The sequence below is a fragment of the Hyla sarda genome, chromosome 6 (assembly GCF_029499605.1).
Source record: "Hyla sarda isolate aHylSar1 chromosome 6, aHylSar1.hap1, whole genome shotgun sequence".
In the NCBI taxonomy this organism is placed as follows: Eukaryota; Metazoa; Chordata; class Amphibia; order Anura; family Hylidae; genus Hyla; species Hyla sarda.
In genome coordinates this window covers 7,263,645-7,286,577 of record NC_079194.1, presented here as the reverse complement: position 1 = coordinate 7,286,577, position 22,933 = coordinate 7,263,645, and the positions used below count along the sequence as shown (strand labels likewise).

The following is a 22,933-nucleotide window of genomic DNA, read 5'->3' as shown; positions in this document are numbered from 1 at the left end:
ACAGTGATGTCACAGTACAGAGATAATACACAGTGATGTCACAGTACAGGGATAATACACACAGTGACGTCACAGTAAACACTGTAAACAAACGCCGGGTGCAGCTGGGAGATCGCGGGAGATAGGGGATAAGATATCTAGGGGCGGAGTACCCCTTTATAGGAGTATTCCACTGCAAAAAAACTCCAGAGGATAGGGAGTAAGTGTCTGATCACAGGGGGTCCGAACACTGGGATAATCCACACAGTAATGTCATAGTACAGGGATAATACACAGTGATGTCACAGTACAGGGATAATACACACAGTGATGTCACAGTACAGGGATAATACACACAGTGATGTCACAGTACAGGGATAATACACACAGTGATGTCACTGTACAGGGATAATACACACAGTGATGTCACAGTACAGGGATAATACACACAGTGATGTCACAGTACAGGGATAATACACACAGTGATGTCACAGTACAGGGATAATACACACAGTGATGTCACAGTACAGGGATAATACACACAGTGATGTCACAGTACAGGGATAATACACACAGTGATGTCACAGTACAGGGATAATACACACAGTGATGTTACAGTACAGGGATAATACACACAGTGATGTCACAGTACAGGGATAATACACAGTGATGTCACAGTACAGGGATAATACACACAGTGATGTCACAGTACAGGGATAATACACACAGTGATGTCACAGTACAGGGATAATACACACAGTGATGTCACAGTACAGGGATAATACACACAGTGATGTCACAGTACAGGGATAATACACACAGTGATGTCACAGTACAGGGATAATACACACAGTGATGTCACAGTACAGGGATAATACACACAGTGATGTCACAGTACAGGGATAATATACACAGTGATGTCACAGTACAGAGATAATACACAGTGATGTCACAGTACAGGGATATAATACACACAGTGATGTCACAGTACAGGGATATAATACACACAGTGATGTCACAGTACAGGGATATTACACACAGTGATGTCACAGTACAGGGATAATACACACAGTGATGTCACAGTACAGGGATAATACACAGTGACGTCACAGGACAGGGATAATACACAGTGACGTCACAGTACAGGGATAATACACACAGTGATGTCACAGTACAGGGATAATACACACAGTGATGTCACAGTACAGGGATAATACACACAGTGATGTCACAGTACAGGGATAATACACACAGTGATGTCACAGTACAGGGATAATACACACAGTGATGTCACAGTACAGAGATAATACACAGTGATGTCACAGTACAGATATAATACACACAGTGATGTCACAGTACAGAGATAATACACAGTGATGTCACAGTACAGGGATAATACACACAGTGACGTCACAGTAAACACTGTAAACAAACGCCGGGTGCAGCTGGGAGATCGCGGGAGATAGGGGATAAGATATCTAGGGGCGGAGTACCCCTTTATAGGAGTATTCCACTGCAAAAAAACTCCAGAGGATAGGGAGTAAGTGGCTGATCACAGGGGGTCCGAACACTGGGATAATCCACACAGTAATGTCATAGTACAGGGATAATACACAGTGATGTCACAGTACAGGGATAATACACAGTGATGTCACAGTACAGAGATAATATACACAGTGATGTCACAGTACAGAGATAATACACACAGTGATGTCACAGTACAGGGATAATACACAGTGATGTCACAGTACAGGGATAATACACACAGTGATGTCACAGTACAGGGATAATACACAGTGATGTCACAGTACAGGGATATTAAACACAGTGATGTCACAGTACAGGGATAATACACAGTGATGTCACAGTACAGGGATAATACACACAGTGATGTCACAGTACAGGCATAATACACAGTGACGTCACAGGACAGGGATAATACACAGTGATGTCACAGTACAGGGATAATACACAGTGATATCACAGTACAGGGATAATACACACAGTGATGTCACAGTACAGGGATAATACACAGTGATGTCATAGTATAATGGGGCTAATGGTGCAACTACTGTAGGCTGTGTCCTCTGGACTATATTAAAACCTGCAGCAGATATAAGATATATATATATATATATATATATATATATATATATATATATATATATATATATAAAACCAAAGAATAAGTTGGCCAGCACTATTGATTCCAAACTATTGTAAAGACCTGGCTTACAGGTGCAGGCTGCTGGGCTAAATATACAGCAACAGGAGAATACAGCAGCACACTGCTAGCACAAAGATATAGATAAACCATGAGTATATAGATAAAACATGAAAAGCTATACAGCTGTAGTGCAATAAATGAAATTATGAAACAGTGAGGTACTTAGCTTGCACATTTGGCGGCCAAATAGCTTGGAACGTCCCACCACGGTAAGGTGACCTCATTATGGGACGGACCCTACACTATGAATATGCCTCTGTGTGGCATATTCATAGTGTAGGGTCCGTCCCATAATGAGGTCACCTTACCATGGTGGGACGGTCCAAGCTATTTGGCTGCAAATTTGCAAGCTAAGTACCTCACTGTTTCATAATTTCATATTTTTATTTGTTGCACTACAGCTGTATAGCTTTTCATGTTCTATCTATATACTCATGGTTTATCTACATCTTTGTGCTAGCAGTGTGCTGCTGTATTCTCCTGTTGCTGTATATATATATATATATATGTATATGTTGATTGCTTTTTTTTGGGTTGTTTCAATAATAATATAATAAGAGCAACAAAACCCTAACTGTGAGGTGTGATGTGGAGGATTATACCAGATCCTCATTATTCTGATTATCCTGACTTGTCATTATTATTATGTATTTATAGTTCCAGGGCAGGTAATTATAACATGAAGTGTAATTGGGATAACGATTAATGAGATGTGTGAGAGATAATACCGTACAACATTAAATCCTGTACAACACTGAATACTGTACAACACTGAATACTGTACAACACTGAATACTGTACAACACTAAATAACGTACAAGACTGAATACTGTACAACACTGAATACTGTACAACACTGAATACTGTACAACACTAAATACCGTACAAGACTGAATACTGTACAACACTTAATACTATACAACACTACCATACAACACTGAATACTGTACAACACTGAATATTATACAACACTGAATACTGTACAACACTGAATACTGTACAACACTGAATACTGTACAACACTGAATACTGTACAACACTAAATACTGTACAACACTAAATAACGTACAACACTGAAGACTGTACAACACTGAATACTGTACAACACTAAATACCGTACAAGACTGAATACTGTACAACACTTAATACTATACAACACTACCATACAACACTGAATACTGTACAACACTGAATATTATACAACACTGAATACTGTACAACACTAAATACTGTACAACACTGAATACTGTACAACACTGAATACTGTACAACACTAAATACTATACAGAACTGAATACTGTACAACACTAAATACTACACAACACTGAATACTGTACAACACTGAATACTGTACAACACTAAATACTGTACAACACTGAATACTGTACAACACTAAATACTGTACAACACTGAGTACTGTACAACACTGAATACTGTACAACACTGAATACTGTACAACACTGAATACTGTACAACACTAAATACTGTACAACACTGAGTACTGTACAACACTGAATACTATACAACACTGAATACTGAACAGCACTGAATACTGTACAACACTGAGTACTGTACAACACTGAATATTATACATCACTGAATACTATACAACACTGAATACTGTACAACACTGAATACTATACAACACTGAATACTGTACAACACTGAGTACTGTACAACACTGAATATTATACATCACTGAATACTATACAACACTGAATACTGTACAACACTGAGTACTGTACAACACTGAGTACTGTACAACACTGAATATTATACATCACTGAATACTATACAACACTGAATACTGTACAACACTGAATACTATACAACACTGAATACTGTACAACACTGAATACTGTACAACACTGAATATTATACATCACTGAATACTATACAACACTGAATACTGTACAACACTGAATACTATACAACACTGAATACTGTACATCACTGAATACTGTACAACACTGAATACTGTACAACACTGAATACTGTACAACACTGAATACTGTACAACACTGAATACTGTACAACACTGAATACTATACAACACTGAATACTGTACAACACTGAGTACTGTACATCACTGAATATTATACATCACTGAATACTATACAGCACTGAATACTGTACAACACTGAATACTATACAACACTGAATACTGTACAACACTGAATATTATACAACACTGAATACTATACAACACTGAATACTGTACAACACTGAATATTATACATCACTGAATACTGTACAACACTGAATACTGTACAACACTGAATACTGTACAACACTGAATATTATACAACACTGAATACTATACAACACTGAATACTATACAGCACTGAATACTATACAACACTGAATACTGTACAACACTAAATACTGTACAACACTGAATACTATACAACACTTAATACCGTACAACACTGAATACCGTACAACACTGAATACTGTACAACACTTAATACCATACAACACTTAAAACTATACAACACTGAATACTGTACAACACTGAATACTGTACAGCACTGAAAACTATACAACACTGAATACTGTACAACACTGAATACTGTACAACACTGAATACTGTACAACACTGAATACTGTACAACACTGAATACTGTACAGCACTGAAAACTATACAACACTGAATACCGTACAACACTGAATACTGTACAACATTTAATACTATACAACACTTAATACCGTACAACACTTAATACCGTACAACACTGAATACCGTACAACACTTAATACCGTACAACACTGAATACCGTACAAAACTGAATACCGTACAACACTGAATACTGTACAACACTGAATACTATACAACACTGAATACTGTACAACACTGAATACTATACAACACTGAATACTGTACAACACTAAATACTGTACAACACTAAATACTGTACAACACTGAATACTGTACAACACTGAATACTGTACAACACTAAATACTGTACAACAGTGAATACTGTACAACACTAAATACTATACAACACTAAATACTGTACAGCACTGAATACTGTACAACACTAAATACTATACAACACTGAATACTGTACAACACTGAATACTGTACAGCACTGAATACTGTACAACACTGAATACTGTACAACACTGAATACTGTACAACAGTGAATACTGTACAACACTAAATACTATACAACACTAAATACTGTACAACACTGAATACTGTACAACACTGAATACTGTACAACACTGAATACTGTACAACACTGAATACTGTACAACACTAAATACTATACAACACTGAATACTGTACAACACTGAATACTGTACAACACTGAATACTGTACAACACTGAATACTGTACAACACTACCATACAACACTGAATACTGTACAACACTGAATACTGTACAACACTGAATACTGTACAGCACTGAATACTGTACAACACTGAGTACTGTACAACACTGAATACTGTACAACACTAAATACTGTACAACAGTGAATACTGTACAACACTAAATACCGTACAACACTGAATACTGTACAACACTCACTACTATACAACACTACCATACAACACTGAATACTGTACAACACTGAAAACTATTCTACACTGAATACTATACAACACTGAATACTGTACAACACTGAATACTGTACAACACTAAATACTATACAACACATGACCTTGTACCATATAATACCTCATACTGTACATCACCTCGTACCATATAATACCTCATACTGTACATCACCTCGTACCATATAATACCTCATACTGTACATCACCTCGTATTATATAATACCTCATACTGTACATCACCTTGTACCATATAATACCTCATACTGTACATCACCTCATACTATATAATACATCATACTGTACATCACCTCGTACCATATACCTCATACTGTACATCACCTCCTACCATATAATACCTCATACTGTACATCACCTTGTACCATATAATACCTCATACTGTACATCACCTCCTACCATATAATACCTCATACTGTACATCACCTCGTACCATATAATACCTCATACTGTACATGACCTCATACCATATAATACCTCATATTGTACATCACCTCGTACCATATAATACCTCATACTGTACATCACCTCGTACCATATAATACCTCATACTGTACATCACCTCGTACCATACAATACCTCATACTGTACATCACCTCATACCATACAATACCTCATACTGTACATCACCTCGTACCATATAATACCTCATACTGTACATCACCTCGTACCATACAATACCTCATACTGTACATCACCTCGTACCATACAATACCTCATACTGTACATCACCTCGTACCATACAATACCTCATACTGTACATCACCTCGTACCATACAATACCTCATACTGTACATCACCTCGTACCATATAATACCTCATACTGTACATCACCTCGTACCATATAATACCTCATACTGTACATCACCTCGTACCATATAATACCTCATACTGTACATCACCTCGTACCATATAATACCTCATACTGTACATCACCTCGTACCATATATTACCTCATACTGTACATCACCTCGTACCATATAATACTTCATACTGTACATCACCTCGTACCATATAATACCTCATACTTTACATCACCTCGTACCATATAATACCTCATACTGTACATCACCTCGTACCATATAATACCTCATACTGTACATCACCTCGTACCATACAATACCTCATACTGTACATCACCTCGTACCATACAATACCTCATACTGTACATCACCTCGTACCATACAATACCTCATACTGTACATCACCTCGTACCATATAATACCTCATACTGTACATCACCTCGTACCATATAATACCTCATACTGTACATCACCTCGTACCATATAATACCTCATACTGTACATCACCTCGTACCATATAATACCTCATATTGTACATCACCTCGTACCATATAATACCTCATACTGTAGATCACCTCGTACCATATAATACCTCATACTGTACATCACCTCGTACCATATATTACCTCATACTGTACATCACCTCGTACCATATGATACTTCATACTGTACATCACCTCGTACCATATGATACCTCATACTGTACATCACCTCCTACCATATGATACCTCATATTGTACATCACCTCGTACCATATAATACCTCATACTGTACATCACCTCGTACCATATAATACCTCATACTGTACATCACCTCGTACCATATAATACCTCATACTGTACATCACCTCGTACCATATAATACCTCATACTGTACATCACCTCGTACCATATAATACCTCATACTGTACATCACCTCGTACCATATAATACCTCATACTGTACATCACCTCGTACCATATAATACCTCATACTGTACATCACCTCGTACCATATATTACCTCATACTGTACATCACCTCGTACCATATAATACTTCATACTGTACATCACCTCGTACCATATGATACCTCATACTGTACATCACCTCGTACCATATAATACCTCATACTGTACATCACCTCGTACCATATAATACCTCATACTGTACATCACCTCGTACCATATAATACCTCATACTGTACATCACCTCGTACCATATAATACCTCATACTGTACATCACCTCGTACCATATAATACCTCATACTGTACATCACCTCGTACCATACAATACCTCATACTGTACATCACCTCGTACCATATAATACCTCATACTGTACATCACCTCGTACCATATAATACCTCATACTGTACATCACCTCGTACCATATAATACCTCATACTGTACATCACCTCGTACCATATAATACCTCATACTGTACATCACCTCGTACCATATAATACCTCATACTGTACATCACCTCGTACCATATAATACCTCATACTGTACATCACCTCGTACCATATAATACCTCATACTGTACATCACCTCGTACCATATAATACCTCATACTGTACATCACCTCGTACCATATAATACCTCATACTGTACATCACCTCGTACCATATAATACCTCATACTGTACATCACCTCGTACCATATAATACCTCATACTGTACATCACCTCGTACCATATAATACCTCATACTGTACATCACCTCGTACCATATAATACCTCATACTGTACATCACCTCGTACCATATAATACCTCATACTGTACATCACCTCGTACCATATAATACCTCATACTGTACATCACCTCGTACCATACAATACCTCATACTGTACATCACCTCGTACCATACAATACCTCATACTGTACATCACCTCGTACCATACAATACCTCATACTGTACATCACCTCGTACCATACAATACCTCATACTGTACATCACCTCGTACCATACAATACCTCATACTGTACATCACCTCGTACCATATAATACCTCATACTGTACATCACCTCGTACCATATAATACCTCATACTGTACATCACCTCGTACCATATAATACCTCATACTGTACATCACCTCGTACCATATAATACCTCATACTGTACATCACCTCGTACCATATAATACCTCATACTGTAGATCACCTCGTACCATATAATACCTCATACTGTACATCACCTCGTACCATATATTACCTCATACTGTACATCACCTCGTACCATATGATACTTCATACTGTACATCACCTCGTACCATATGATACCTCATACTGTACATCACCTCCTACCATATGATACCTCATATTGTACATCACCTCGTACCATATAATACCTCATACTGTACATCACCTCGTACCATATAATACCTCATACTGTACATCACCTCGTACCATATAATACCTCATACTGTACATCACCTCGTACCATATAATACCTCATACTGTACATCACCTCGTACCATATAATACCTCATACTGTACATCACCTCGTACCATATAATACCTCATACTGTACATCACCTCGTACCATATATTACCTCATACTGTACATCACCTCGTACCATATAATACTTCATACTGTACATCACCTCGTACCATATGATACCTCATACTGTACATCACCTCGTACCATATAATACCTCATACTGTACATCACCTCGTACCATATAATACCTCTTACTGTACATCACCTCGTACCATATAATACCTCATACTGTACATCACCTCGTACCATATAATACCTCATACTGTACATCACCTCGTACCATACAATACCTCATACTGTACATCACCTCGTACCATACAATACCTCATACTGTACATCACCTCGTACCATATAATACCTCATACTGTACATCACCTCGTACCATATAATACCTCATACTGTACATCACCTCGTACCATATAATACCTCATACTGTACATCACCTCGTACCATATAATACCTCATACTGTACATCACCTCGTACCATATAATACCTCATACTGTACATCACCTCGTACCATATAATACCTCATACTGTACATCACCTCGTACCATACAATACCTCATACTGTACATCACCTCGTACCATATAATACCTCATACTGTACATCACCTCGTACCATATAATACCTCATACTGTACATCACCTCGTACCATATAATACCTCATACTGTACATCACCTTGTACCATATAATACCTCATACTGTACATCACCTCGTACCATATAATACCTCATACTGTACATCACCTCGTACCATATAATACCTCATACTGTACATCACCTCGTACCATATAATACCTCATACTGTACATCACCTCGTACCATATAATACCTCATACTGTACATCAACTCGTACCATATAATACCTCATACTGTACATCACCTCGTACCATATAATACCTCATACTTTTTTTCTGCTTCCAGTGTGACAAATACCGGAAGGGGATCATTGACGGATCGGCCTGTGAAGGTCTCTGCTCCAAGGAAACCATTTATTTGGGGAAATGTTTGTCAACGAAGCCAAACAACCAGGTAATCTATTGCTTTGTGTCCATCCGGGGGAACATATGTAGATTTGGGATCGCCATGAAGAACTGTAGCGAGAAAACCATCTGTTGTGAACAGTCCCCAAAGAATCGGCGACATCTGTGCCGGCCGGCCCTCAGGGTCAGCCATAGGAGAGGGTCGTGTGCGCCTCAGGAGATTATGTCTCATCTTCTGTATTGGGAGATTATTGAGGCGTAAGGGAAGTTCTCTCGACATATGTCCATGACATGAACCTGAGAAACGGAAGAATAAATCGGATTAGGCCCCAGATTAGAACAAAGTGATGAGGAGGGTGAAATCTTATAGACAAAGTATGAGAAGGGGGATGTATAGAATAGGCCCAACACCAAGGTAGGCCTCAAAATGATATGTAGTATAGTAGGACTGGGCAAAACCGGGACCTGCAGTAAGAAGAACCGGCAGGTTAAGACAGAATCAGCGTGAACTGAAGCCAAGACAAAGAGTGTAGTTAAAAAGGAATTTTTGGACATCGTGGGGCACTCCAGCCTTAGACATCTTAACCCCTATCCAAAGGATAAGGGATAAGATGTGTGATCGCGGGGGTCCCGCCACTGGGGACCCTCACAATCTCTGCTTCGGCACCCCAGACATCCGGTGCACGTAGCGAACTACACTCCGTGACGGATGACTGATGATGCGGGGTGGAGGCTTGTGACGCCATGGCAACGCCCTGCTTGTGCCATCACGGCCACGCCCCCTCAATGCAAGTGTATGGGAGGGGGCGTGACGGCCGTCACGCCCCCTCCCATACATTTGCATTGAGGGGGTGTGGCCGTGATATCACGAGCGTGATGTCACGAGCCCCCCGGCGCTGCACCCGACGCTCTAAATGAATGCCGGTTGCAGCCGGGAGATCACGGGGGACCACAGCAGCCGGACCCCCGCTATCCATTGGATAGGGGATAAGGTGTCTAGGGGCGGAGTACTCCTTTAAGTTCTCACCGTATTGAAATTCCTAACACTGTCTGCAGCGCACATCTGTATATTGTAGTAAAGTTTCTATAGATTGGTATTGCCCGATGGAGGCCAAAAGGGCGCGCTGGTGACCTTCGTTCAGGCGGATTACGTCAGGTATTTCTGGACGGACCAGGTCAGACTATAGTACAATTCCATAGAACAGCAGTCAGTAAATAACAGTCAGTAAATAACATGTGTCAGTGGTATATGTGATAGATGCCACTAAGCAGCTTCCATCATTGGCATGTGTGTATATATATATATATATATATATATATATGATGGGGGAGTCCCCGATAGACTGGAGTTTCCCAACCAGGGTGCCTCCAGTTGTTGCAAAACTACAACTCCCAGCATGTTCAGACAGCCGAAGGCTACAGCTGGTGGCACGCTGGTTAGGAATCACTGTGTTATAGTCTAAAATTAGTTGTATCGTTTGACCCTGTGTATCGGCATTGTTCTGTGGTAAAGATTTGTAATCAGTATTGTGAGGTAAAGGAACAAGAGCATATACAGTGGTCCCTCAAGTTACAATATTATTGTATGTTGGAACCATTACATGTTGAGACCATAACTCTATGGAAACCTGGTAATTGGTTCTAAAGGCATCAAAATGTCATCCAAAAATAGAAAAAAGTGAGGATTAAAGAAAAATAAGTAGATAACTAATATAGATAAAGCAAATTCTTACATATAAAAGTAAGAAAGATCTGCTGGGAGCTGTAATCACTGTCTATGTCAGTGTTTCCCAAGCAGGGAGCCTCCAGCTGTTGCAAAACTACAACTCCCAGCATGCCCGGACGGCCAAAGGCTGTCCGGGCCTTCTGGAAGTTGTAGTTTTGCAACAGCTGGGGGCACCCTGCTTGGGAAACACTGGTCTATGTAGACGACAGGAGCTTCTTTGGGGTCCTGTACTGTAAATAAAGTGTCGCAAAAAAGTAACATGGAGCCGCCCTCATCTGGTGTCCAAAGGAGCAGGTAACCCTGGGACAGGTAAAGAGTACAGAAAATGTAATACCTCCCTGCACTGTAGGGGGCGCTACCAGACACCAGTCACTACATACACTTCAGTAATACAGGTAAAGAGTACAGAACATGTAATACCTCCCTGTACTGTAGGGGGCGCTGCCAGACACCAGTCACTACATACACTTCAGTAATACAGGTAAAGAGTACAGAACATGTAATACCTCCCTGTACTGTAGAGGGCACTACCAGACACCAGTCAGTGCATACACTTCAGTAATACAGGTAAAGAGTACAGAACATGTAATACCTCCCTGTACTGTAGAGGGCGCTACCAGACACCAGTCACTGCATACACTTCAGTAATACAGGTAAAGAGTACAGAACATGTAATACCTCCCTGTACTGTAGGGGGCACTACCAGACACCAGTCACTGCATACACTTCAGTAATACAGGTAAAGAGTACAGAACATGTAATACCTCCCTGTACTGTAGGGGCGCTACCAGACACCAGTCAGTGCATACACTTCAGTAATACAGGTAAAGAGTACAGAACATGTAATACCTCCCTGTACTGTAGGAGGCGCTACCAGACACCAGTCAGTGCATACACTTCAGTAATACAGGTAAAGAGTACAGAACATGTAATACCTCCCTGTACCGTAGCAGGTGCTACCAGACACCAGTCAGTGTATACACTTCAGTAATACAGGTAAAGAGTACAGAACATGTAATACCTCCCTGTACTGTAGGGGGCGCTACCAGACACCAGTCACTGCATACTTCAGACACCAATCACTGTATTACTTCAGTAATACAGGGGTTTTACCAGTGAATGCCCATTCTGATTGGTCAGTTCTTTCAGCCATTGACACGTTTCACAGATCTGGACTGTCTGTACATTGTATGTTGAGTCTGGTTTCAACTTCAGAATAGACCATTGTATGTTGAAACTATTGTATGTTGAGGCCATTGTAAGTTGAGGGATAACTGTATATAGCTGTTCCTGAGAACTTGTATGGGAGGGGGTCACTGTTTGGGGACCACTGGTCTACAGCATGGGTGTTTAGGATTATAGACCTTTTGGTGGCCTAAAGTTTTGAGGCTGACACAAATTTCTGTTTAAACACAAGGTAGACGCAGCAGTCGGCACAGTTACGGTACTAACAAATTATAGCATCCACACATTGCACACTGGATTAAGAGACCGTATGGACACAGGCAAGAGATATGTTACCATCCACATGGGGCTCAAATCCCATAGTCTACAGCAGTATAGCCAAAGTCCCTCAAAAAAAAATTGGGAGGCACTCACCGGGAATTCCAAGGAGTTTTTCTTTCCATCAGCGGTTAGCAAACATCGCACATACTGGGTTATGACCAAGACGCCATTACACACAGGGGTGAGGTTACAGCCGTTTCGCACCTGTATTGGTCTACGACACACACATAAAAGGTGAGAAACAGCTGTAACCTCACCTCTGTGTGTAATTGCGTCCAGGTTGTAACCCAGTATCTGTGATGTTTGCTAACCGCAAATGAAGACAAAAATGTATAGGAATTCCCAGTGAGTGCCTCCCAAATATCTTTTTTGATGGACAAATTTTTGTTTTCACACATTTTGCTGCTTCAGTGTTTTCAGATCTTTTAGTCAGATGGTTACTGATGGACAATTACGTAAATTTTTTTTTTTTTTAAAGACGTTGTGTATGCAAATACAACATTTTCCAAGACTTCTACAGTTCTCCCTTTTATGATTATTTTTTATCTTCTGGGCCCAATTTTGACTGATGATTTCCCATTTTTACCTCATCGCTGCGTAGAGTTTATCACATGTTGTATGGTTTTTGTTTGTCCACTTACTATTTGAGGATTGACCACAGGTTTTCAATGGGATTGAGATCTGGGGGGGGGGGGGGGGAGTTTCCTGGCTATGGACCCAAAATGTTAAATATTTTGTTTACCGAAGTGAAGTCCTGCACTCACCCGCAGCCCCTGTCCCTTCCTATTGCGTATCCGCCCTAAGTGACGGATCAACAACCCATGAAGACGATCCCTTCCTAACTAAGGTGCTGGGGCGTAACAAACTACAGAAACACAGTAATCGGTCAGGAGAACAGTCAGGAACAGAAGGTAAATGCGCACTATAACAATACTCAAGGGAGACAAACACGAAGGATTGTCAACAAACCGGGAACGGGAAACCAAGAGGATGGTAATATGCACAGACGGGAACCAGAGAGAAATCCAAATATAGAGCCGGGGTTAAAAATGCCTCGTAATCAAGATGAATGCAGATGCAGGATATAAATGGGAGGTGTATTAATCCACAGCAACCCAACTCAGTAAACAAACTGAACTTTTAAAGAGACACCGCACTCACAATACCAGTCTCCATTCAGTGTTCCTATGGAGAAGTGATCACGGTCTCTTGGATGAGAAGCCACCCCACACATGGATGGTCTCAGGAGGCTTGACTGGTTGTGTCATCTTTTCTTCTCAGGACAATCGTTTTTTCCAGATGTATAATCGGATACAATACCTTCACCCCATCCCCTACAGTCCAATCTTTGTACTTCCTGCAGAATGTCATCTGTCCTTGATGTTCTTCTTGGTGACAAGTGGCTTTTTTGCTGCCTTTTTTAAACGGGTACTCCGGCGAAAAACATCTCCCCTATCCAAAGGATAAGATATCTGATCGCGGGGGTTCCGTCTTCGGGGCGGCACCCTGGTCATCCACTCCGTGCCGAATGACTGGCAACTGTAGCTGCCACGCTCCCTCCATTCATGTCTGTGGGAGAAGGCGTGACGGCTACGTAGTAGCCGTCACGCCTCCTCCCATAGACATGAATGGATGGGGTGTAGCGTCAAGTCACAAACACGAAAGCTCCAAGCTTCCGTGTTCCGGAGATCGTGGGGGTCCTCAGCGGCAGGACCCCCATGATCAGACATCTTATCCCCTATACTTTGGATAGGGGATAAGATGTTTCTCACCGGAGTACCCCTTTAACATAGAGCGCCTCCGAAAGCCTTCTCCTCTGTGTGTTTTTCACCGGAGCCTTCTCCTCTCTGTGTGTACTGCTGCCGCCATTCCAGAGTTCTGCACTTCTGTTGAACCCATCCTGGAGCTAAATCTTTTTTAGGAGACTGTCTGGCCCTTGCTGGTATCTAAACATTAAGAACAACGTCTCCCAACAGTCCAGGAACGATTTGGGGATGAACAAGGCTTTTTCTAGCTTTGAGGAGAACTATCATGCTAAAAACATAGCCCCTATCCAATGGATCAGTATCGGATAAGTATCAGATCGGGACCCTGCATGGGACCCAGGCTCTCTAAAGAACAGGACATGTAGGCCCTGGCACAAAATGGCGGCCAACACCTCCCCGCCCCTCTCCATATTTCTCTATGGGAGAGCTGGAGATACAACATTTGGCTGTATACACAAGATACACAAAGGGAGGGTCGACACACCCCGTTCCCTGGGATAAGCAGGAGATCATGGGAGGTCCCAGCGGTCAATCAATTCCACCCCACCCCCCAATCTAAAACTTATCCTTATCCTTTAGATAGGGTTTTAGTTTTTACATTATAGTTCTCTTTTAAAGGAGATCTGTAGTGCAATATAACCCCTACCCTTTCGGATAGGGGATAAGTTATAGATCGAGGGGGGTCCGAGCGCTGGGGCCCCCCGGGATCTCCTGGACGGGGCCGCAACAGTCTGCTGAAAAGGGGGCATTCTGTCCCCGCATGACGCGGCGGCCGACACGCCCCCTCCATGTGCCCCATAGAGATACATGGAGGGGGCGTGTCTGCCGCGGCTTTCTGCTGGGGACGAGACTTCACTTCCTGCAGACTGCCGTGGCCCCGTCCTGGAGATCCTGGGCGCCCCAGTGGTCGGACCCCTGTGATCTATAACTTATCCCCTATCCTTTGGATAGGGGATAAATTATTTTGCGCTGGAATACTCCTTTAATGGAGACCATGTCACAAGGCAAAAGTAATAACTAAGCAGCTCAGTGAACAAAATGTTGAAATTTTAGGTCCGTTATCAGGAAACTCCGTAGATTCCTTCAGGAACCTGTGCGCAATCCTCAAAAAATGGATGGGCAAACAAAAACATGGAAATCGTGATAAACTCTGCGCAGCGATGAGGTAAGGGCGCATGCGCAGTGATGAGGTAAGGGCGCATTCGCATCAGGATTTTGCAATACTGTTTTTGATACAGTTTTGTATTTGAAAACCATATACAACCGTTTCGCTCACCGTACCCATTGACTTTCCATACAAAAACTTACACAAAAAGATGTTTCCGTTTGTGTAAGTTTTTGTACTTTTTACGTTTTTACTTGTTTTTTTCCTCTGCACAACACCGTGGGTTCGCGGTCCTCTCTTAATTTTTGGGTCTACAATGGTCAATAAAAACAGTATATCGCCCCTATATGGTTTTTATTACATTGTAATCAATTCACAACGCGTTGAGCATAAAATTCTTGCGGTTTTGTCTTTTCTTTTTTTTTTATACCGTTTTGGGGAAAAATAACTGATACAAAACCATATTGCTAAATCATGATGTGAATGTAGCCTTAAGGTACGTTCACATGTGCGGATTTTCGCTGCGGATTTTGCTGCGGATGCGCCGCTGAAGGACCTCCTATATGCTGTCTTAATATGTGCCTACTCGGAGCTGCAATACGCCGCTCTGAGCGGACACACTGAGACGTGCAAGTCGCCGCGCTCATGCGCAGTATACTCGCACATCGCGGCATCTCTCGGCCTAGCTCATTGAGCAGGGGGAGAGGCCGTGATGTGTGCGAGAACACCACGCATGCGCGGCGACTCGCACATCGCAGTGTTTCTGCTCGGAGCGGGCACATATAAAGACAGCATATAGGAGGTCCTTCAGCGGCGGATCCGCAGCAAAATCCGCTGCGAAAATCCGAACGTGTGAACGTACCCTTAGAATGGGAGGTCACCAGTCAGGATTGGGCCCAGAAGATGATCCATGACAGGGAGAACTATACAAGTCTTGGGTCAACGCTGGAAATATTGGCCCAGATTTATCACTGTGCGAGAGAAAAAATAGAGCGATTTTCCCACAGCGACCAATCACAGCTCAGCTTTCACTTTACCACAGCTTGTTAGCTGAGCTGTGATTGGTTGTTGTGGGAAAATCGCTCTATTTTTTCTCTCACACGGTTTGATAAATCTGGGCCATTGTGTTTTTACATATACTTGATGAATTTCTCAAAAAAAAGTTTAAAAACATATGAAATACTTATTTAAAGGGGTACTCCGGTGAAAACCTTTTTTTTTTTGTTTGTTTGTTTTTTTAAATCAACTGGTGCCAGAAAGTTAAACAGATTTGTAAATGACTTCTATTAAAAAAATCTTAATCCTTCCATTACTTATTAGCTGCTGAATACTACAGCGGAAATTATTTTCTTTTTGGAACACAGAGCTCTCTGCTGACATCATGAGCACAGTGCTCTCTGCTGACATCTCTGTCCATTTTAGGAACTGTCCAGAACAGCATATGTTTGCTATGGGGATTTCCTTTTACTCTGGCAGTTCCTAAAATGGACAGAGATGTCAGCAGAGAGCACTGTGCTCGTGATGTCAGCAGAGAGCTCTGTGTTTCAAACGGAAAAGAATTTTCTCTGTAGTATTCAGCGGCTACTAAGTACAGGAAGGATTAAGATTTTTTAATAGAAGTCATTTACAAATCTGTTTAACTTTCTGGCACCAGTTGATTTAAAAAAAATAAAATAAAAAAAAAGCTTTTCACCGGAGTACCCCTTTAATTGTCCTTCAGTAACCGTAGAAACATCCGGCTAAAAGATCTGAAAACACTGAAACAGAAAACCGTGAAAACTGAAATTCTCAAAAGTTTGGGCCATGGCTGTAGGGGGCAACACATCGCACGTTAGGGGAGACGAGATTTATCAAAACCTATTTAGAGGAAAAGTTGCCCAGTTGCCCATAGCAACCAATCAGATCGCTTCTTTCATTTTTAACAAGGCCTCTGCAAAATGAAAGAAGCGATCTGATTGGTTGCTATGGGCAACTGGGCAACTTTTCCTTTGCACAGGTTTTGATAAATCTCCCCCGTTGGGGGAGATTTATCAAAACCTGTGCAAAGGAAAAGTTGCCCTGTTGCCCATAGCAACCAATCAGATCGCTTCTTTCGTTTATTGTTTCTAGGATATTTTCTACCTAATTTAGGTTTAAAAGGTGAAAAAAAAAAAGCTGAAGCCTTGAGGATGAGACAATGATGGCCACGTGGGGTCTGTCCACTTGTCCACGTGGGGTCTGTCCACTTGTCCACATGGGGTCTGTCCACTTCTTACCATTCGCGCTGTAGATATGTGATTGTATGTTAGGCTGCGTTCACATCACGATTTCTCCACCCGACTTGAGTAAACGATTTTATAACTTAAAATCGTATGAAATCGTATATAAAGTCGGATCCATTGACCTCCATTAAAAAATCGGATCCATTACACACATCCGATTGGATCCCCATCCGATTTCACATGATTTTTGTCCAGGTCTGAAATCGTGGTCAAACCCGATTTCAGACCCGAACCAAAATCATGTGAAATCGGATGCGGATCCAATCGGATGTGTGTAATGGATCCGATTTCTTAATGGAGGTCAATGGATCCGACTTTATATACGATTTCATGCGATTTTAAGTTATAAAATCTTTTACTGAATTCGGATGGAGAAATCGTGATGTGAACGCAGCCCAAGAGAGATGGCGTCCTAACTTTGTGCGTTCGCTTTCCAGATGTACCTGGGACTCTGGGGGAACCTGGACGGGGTGATCAAGTGTCAGATGGAAGATACTCTACATCCGGATTTTGGAACAGAATTAGAGCCAAGGAAAGAGATTGTTCTGTTCGACAAACCCACGAGAGGGACGACCGTCCAGAAGTTCAAAGAGATGGTGCACAATCTTTTCAAAGTAAGTAGCCGACCGCCACCGACTTCATGAGAAAGACCGCTAGGGCTGTGGACATGCGCACGTTTTTTTTTGGCTTTTTCAATTTTTTTTTTACCAAAAGTGGTATGGAAAATATAAACTAAGGATGTATGGACATGTAAGACGTCCCGAGCTGCTGTAAAACCTCTTAAAGGGGGGAACTCTGCCCCTAACCCTCTTAGCTATGTTCTAGCCGCCATGCCACTCTCCCATAGACATGAATGGAGGGGGTGTGGCGTCACGAATATGGAAGCTCCAAGCTTCCGTATTCATGAACCCCGCGGTGCCAGCGCGGGGGTGTCCGGCTGCTGGATCGTTTGGATAGGGGATACGATCTCTAGGGGTGGAGAACCCCTTTAAAGGGGTACTCCGCCCCTAGACATCTTATCCCCTATCCAAAGGATAGGGGATAAGATGTCAGATCGCCGCGGTGCCGCTGCTGGGGTGCCCTGGGATCCCCGCTGTGTGCGGAATGACGGGCGATACAGGGGACGGAGCCGCGTGACGTCATGGCTCCGCCCCTCGTGACATCACAGCCCGTCCCCTTACTGCAAGTCTACCGCAGGGGGCGTGATGACCGCCGCGCCCCCTCCCATAGACTTGTATTGAAAGGGGCGGTCCGTGACATCACGAGGGGCGGAGCCGTGACATAACGATGCTCCGACCCCTGTATTGCGCGTCATTACTCCCCAGCAGCGGCACCGCGGCGATCTGACATCTTATCCCCTATCCTTTGGATAGCGGATAAGATGTCTAGGGGCGGAGTACCCCTTTAAGGACACAGCAATGTTTAATTTTGGCATTTTATTTTAATTTTTTTCGCCTTCCAATATCCGTGACTCTTCCCCCAACAGACCCGTATGAGACTTGTTTTTTTCGCCCCCAATTCTGTTTTGTTAATGACATCACTTATTTGTGGGGCAAAATTGAATTTAGCTAATTTTGGGGGTTAAGGTTTCTATGTAGTGCATTTTATGGTAAAACTGACTTTTTGATCAATTTTTATAGATTTTTTAGATTTTTGATATATGGTGCAACCAAAAATCAGCAATTGGGATTTTTTTTAAGGTTTTCATCATTTTACTGCGCGGGTTCATTAATGTTATATTTTAATGGAGGATACTAAATATGGCGTGTGTTTTTTAAAATATTTTTTTACCTGGGAAATGGAGGCGATATAAAAATTTTGTTAGGAAAGGGGTTAAAGGGGTATTCCCACCTTATTACTTCCGGCTTTCTCTTCACCTCCTGCCCGTTTGCAGCAACCAGTAGTGGTCTGGAAAGCCGAAAGCAGCCGAGGTGGGAAGGTTACGCAATTTGCGTTACGTCGTGTGGCCTATTCTCTTTACTTAAATCTGGGAGTTAGCATGCTGAATGTTGTAGTTTTGCAACAGCTGGAGGTCCACTGGTTGGGAGACAATAATTTAGTCCATTCCTTAAAGGGATGCTCCGCCCCTAGACATCTTATACCCTATCCAATCCTGTCTGATCGCAGGGGTCTCCCTGCTGCACCCGGCCTTCATTTAGAGCATCTGGTGCTGCACCAAAGGCTCGTGACATCATGGTCGCACCCTGCTCGTGACGCCACGCCCCCTCAATGCAAGTCTATGGGAGGGGGCGTGACGGAAGTCACGCCCCCTCCCATAGACTTGCATTGAGGGGGACGAAGTTCGCTCCGTGCACCGGATGTCTGGGGTGCCACAGCTGAGATTTCGGGGGTCCCCAGCAGCGGGACCCCCACAATAAGACATCTCATCCCCTATCCTTTGGCGGAGCACCCCTTTGATAGATAGATATATATATATATATATATATATATATATATATATATATATATATATATATATATATGCAGATAGAAGATGACTGTACTCGCACGCTGCCTGAGGCCGTGGTAAAATATTTAAAAATGCTTCTTTTTTCCCATTAATTAAAATTTTCACAGAGGCTGCATTGCGGAAAATTACAGTTCATCAGATTTGGGAACAGTTAAAAAAATGCAAAAGTCCTTTAACCCCTTCTTGCACCTTGACAATAGCTGAACAGGCGTCTGAGTCGCTGTGTGTGTACTGTGGCCTACTATGATGTCACAGTGTATAGCAGAGGTAGGGGCCGCCACGGCTGTGATGTGCACCAGGGATGATGATGATGAGGGTTATGCTGGGTGCAGTAGTCCCCCACGTGTATGTTAGTGGTATTAACTTGATGGCTCTCTGTAACCCACAGCCTTTTGTCGCTGTTTCCGCATACAAAGCCCAGGAATGAGACCTCCGTGAAACAACTAGTAAATCCAATGAGATACAAAAATTTGAAACCAGCTTTAAAGGGGCACTCCACTGGAAAAAAAAATTTTTATAAATCAACTGGTGCCAGAAAGTTAAGCAGATTTGTAAATTACTTCTATTAGAAAATCTTAATCCTTCCAGTACTTATCAGCTGCTGTATTTCACAGGAAGTTCTTTTATTTTTGAATGTCCTTTCTGTCTGACCACAGTGCTCTCTGCTGACACCTCTGTCCATTTTAGGAACTGTCCAGAGCAGGAACAAATCCCCATAGCAAACCTCTCCTGCTCTGGACAGTTCCTGACATGGACAGAGGTGTCAGCAGAGAGCACTGTGGTCAGACAGAAAGGAAATTCAAACAGAATAGAACTTCCTGTCAAATACAGCAGCTGAAAAGTACTGGAAGGATTAATATTTTTTTTAATAGAAGTAATTTACAAATCTGTTTTACTTTCTGGCACCAGTTGATTTACAGAAAAAGTTTTCAAGCGGAGTACCTCTTTAAATGGGCACTGTCAGAATCAAAAACTTTTTATATAAAAAAAAAAAATAACAACCTTTCTAATATTCTTCAGAAAGAAAATGTTATTTCTTATATATAGAAATCATGGCTGATAAAAAAAAGACCACTAGGGGTCCCCATACCATCCGGAACATAATCCTTTCCGGCTACAGCATCATCTTTGTCCCAGCTGAAGCACAGGCAGGGACAAAGTCCAGGAAGTGAGGGGGCAGGACTAGCACTTCTCTGTGCTCACTCCTGTCCTATCAGACTGCAGCATGAAAATCGGGAGGAGGGGGTTACAGAGCAGCCTGCAGTGATTGGATGAAGAGACCCAGCACAGCACAGCAGAATCAGGGAGGAAGTGAATGCATGGTGAGTGGGACACTCCCCCCCCCCCCCCCTTTCCTGAACAGTGGATGTCAGAACGAGTGAGCAGCAGAACAGAGTGATTTGTGAGTCAAATTCAGAAGCAAAACACATAAAGACATGTAAAATATCTGTATGACCTAGTGAGGAACATATAGAAGCATTATATTTTTCGGTGATAGGCCCGGGATGATTTAACTCGTCTCTACTGCGCACAATGATTGGCTGAGGGCTGGATATAATGTTCCTCAATAAATCAGTCAGCAAAACCGACCGAGTGTCCTCTGAGCGCCGAAACGAAAATCAATGTGGATGCGACGGATTTCACTTTAGGAAAGGCGATGGTATACTGATCTGTTTGGATAAGGCGGATGGGGGGGGGGGGACACGATTTAGGGAACACAGAGTCAGCGTCCTGTGTGCGTTCATCACGTGGCGCCATCAGCAGGTGCCTCGGCGCTGGAGGATATGTACACAGACCGATAACTCCTCTTAATGGCGTCCATCCAATGCCTAATGTGCCAACTTCTGCGGGGATTGGCTCGTTGCTGGTTTATGTTGCTTATCCCATAACCCCCCGTCCCCCCCCCCCCCAACCCAGTCACAGTCCGAGTTACAGACACAACTGATAGAGGATCTTCACGGGGGTTGGTTTACCGTTAAAGGGGTATTCCACTGCTCAGCGTTTGGAACAAACTGTTCTGAACGATAAAGCTGGCACCGGGAGCTCCC

At 42.2% G+C, this 22,933-nt stretch overlaps 1 protein-coding gene across 1 annotated transcript in view; it reads left to right on the top strand.

Annotated features, from left to right (window-relative positions):
- Positions 1-22,933, top strand: part of DIPK1A (divergent protein kinase domain 1A) — a 186,694-nt gene that overhangs the window by 144,639 nt on the left and 19,122 nt on the right. The window contains 2 exon segments of the mRNA XM_056523143.1: positions 9,993-10,100; positions 18,853-19,029. Of these exon segments, the coding sequence (XP_056379118.1) occupies positions 9,993-10,100; positions 18,853-19,029 (285 nt within the window).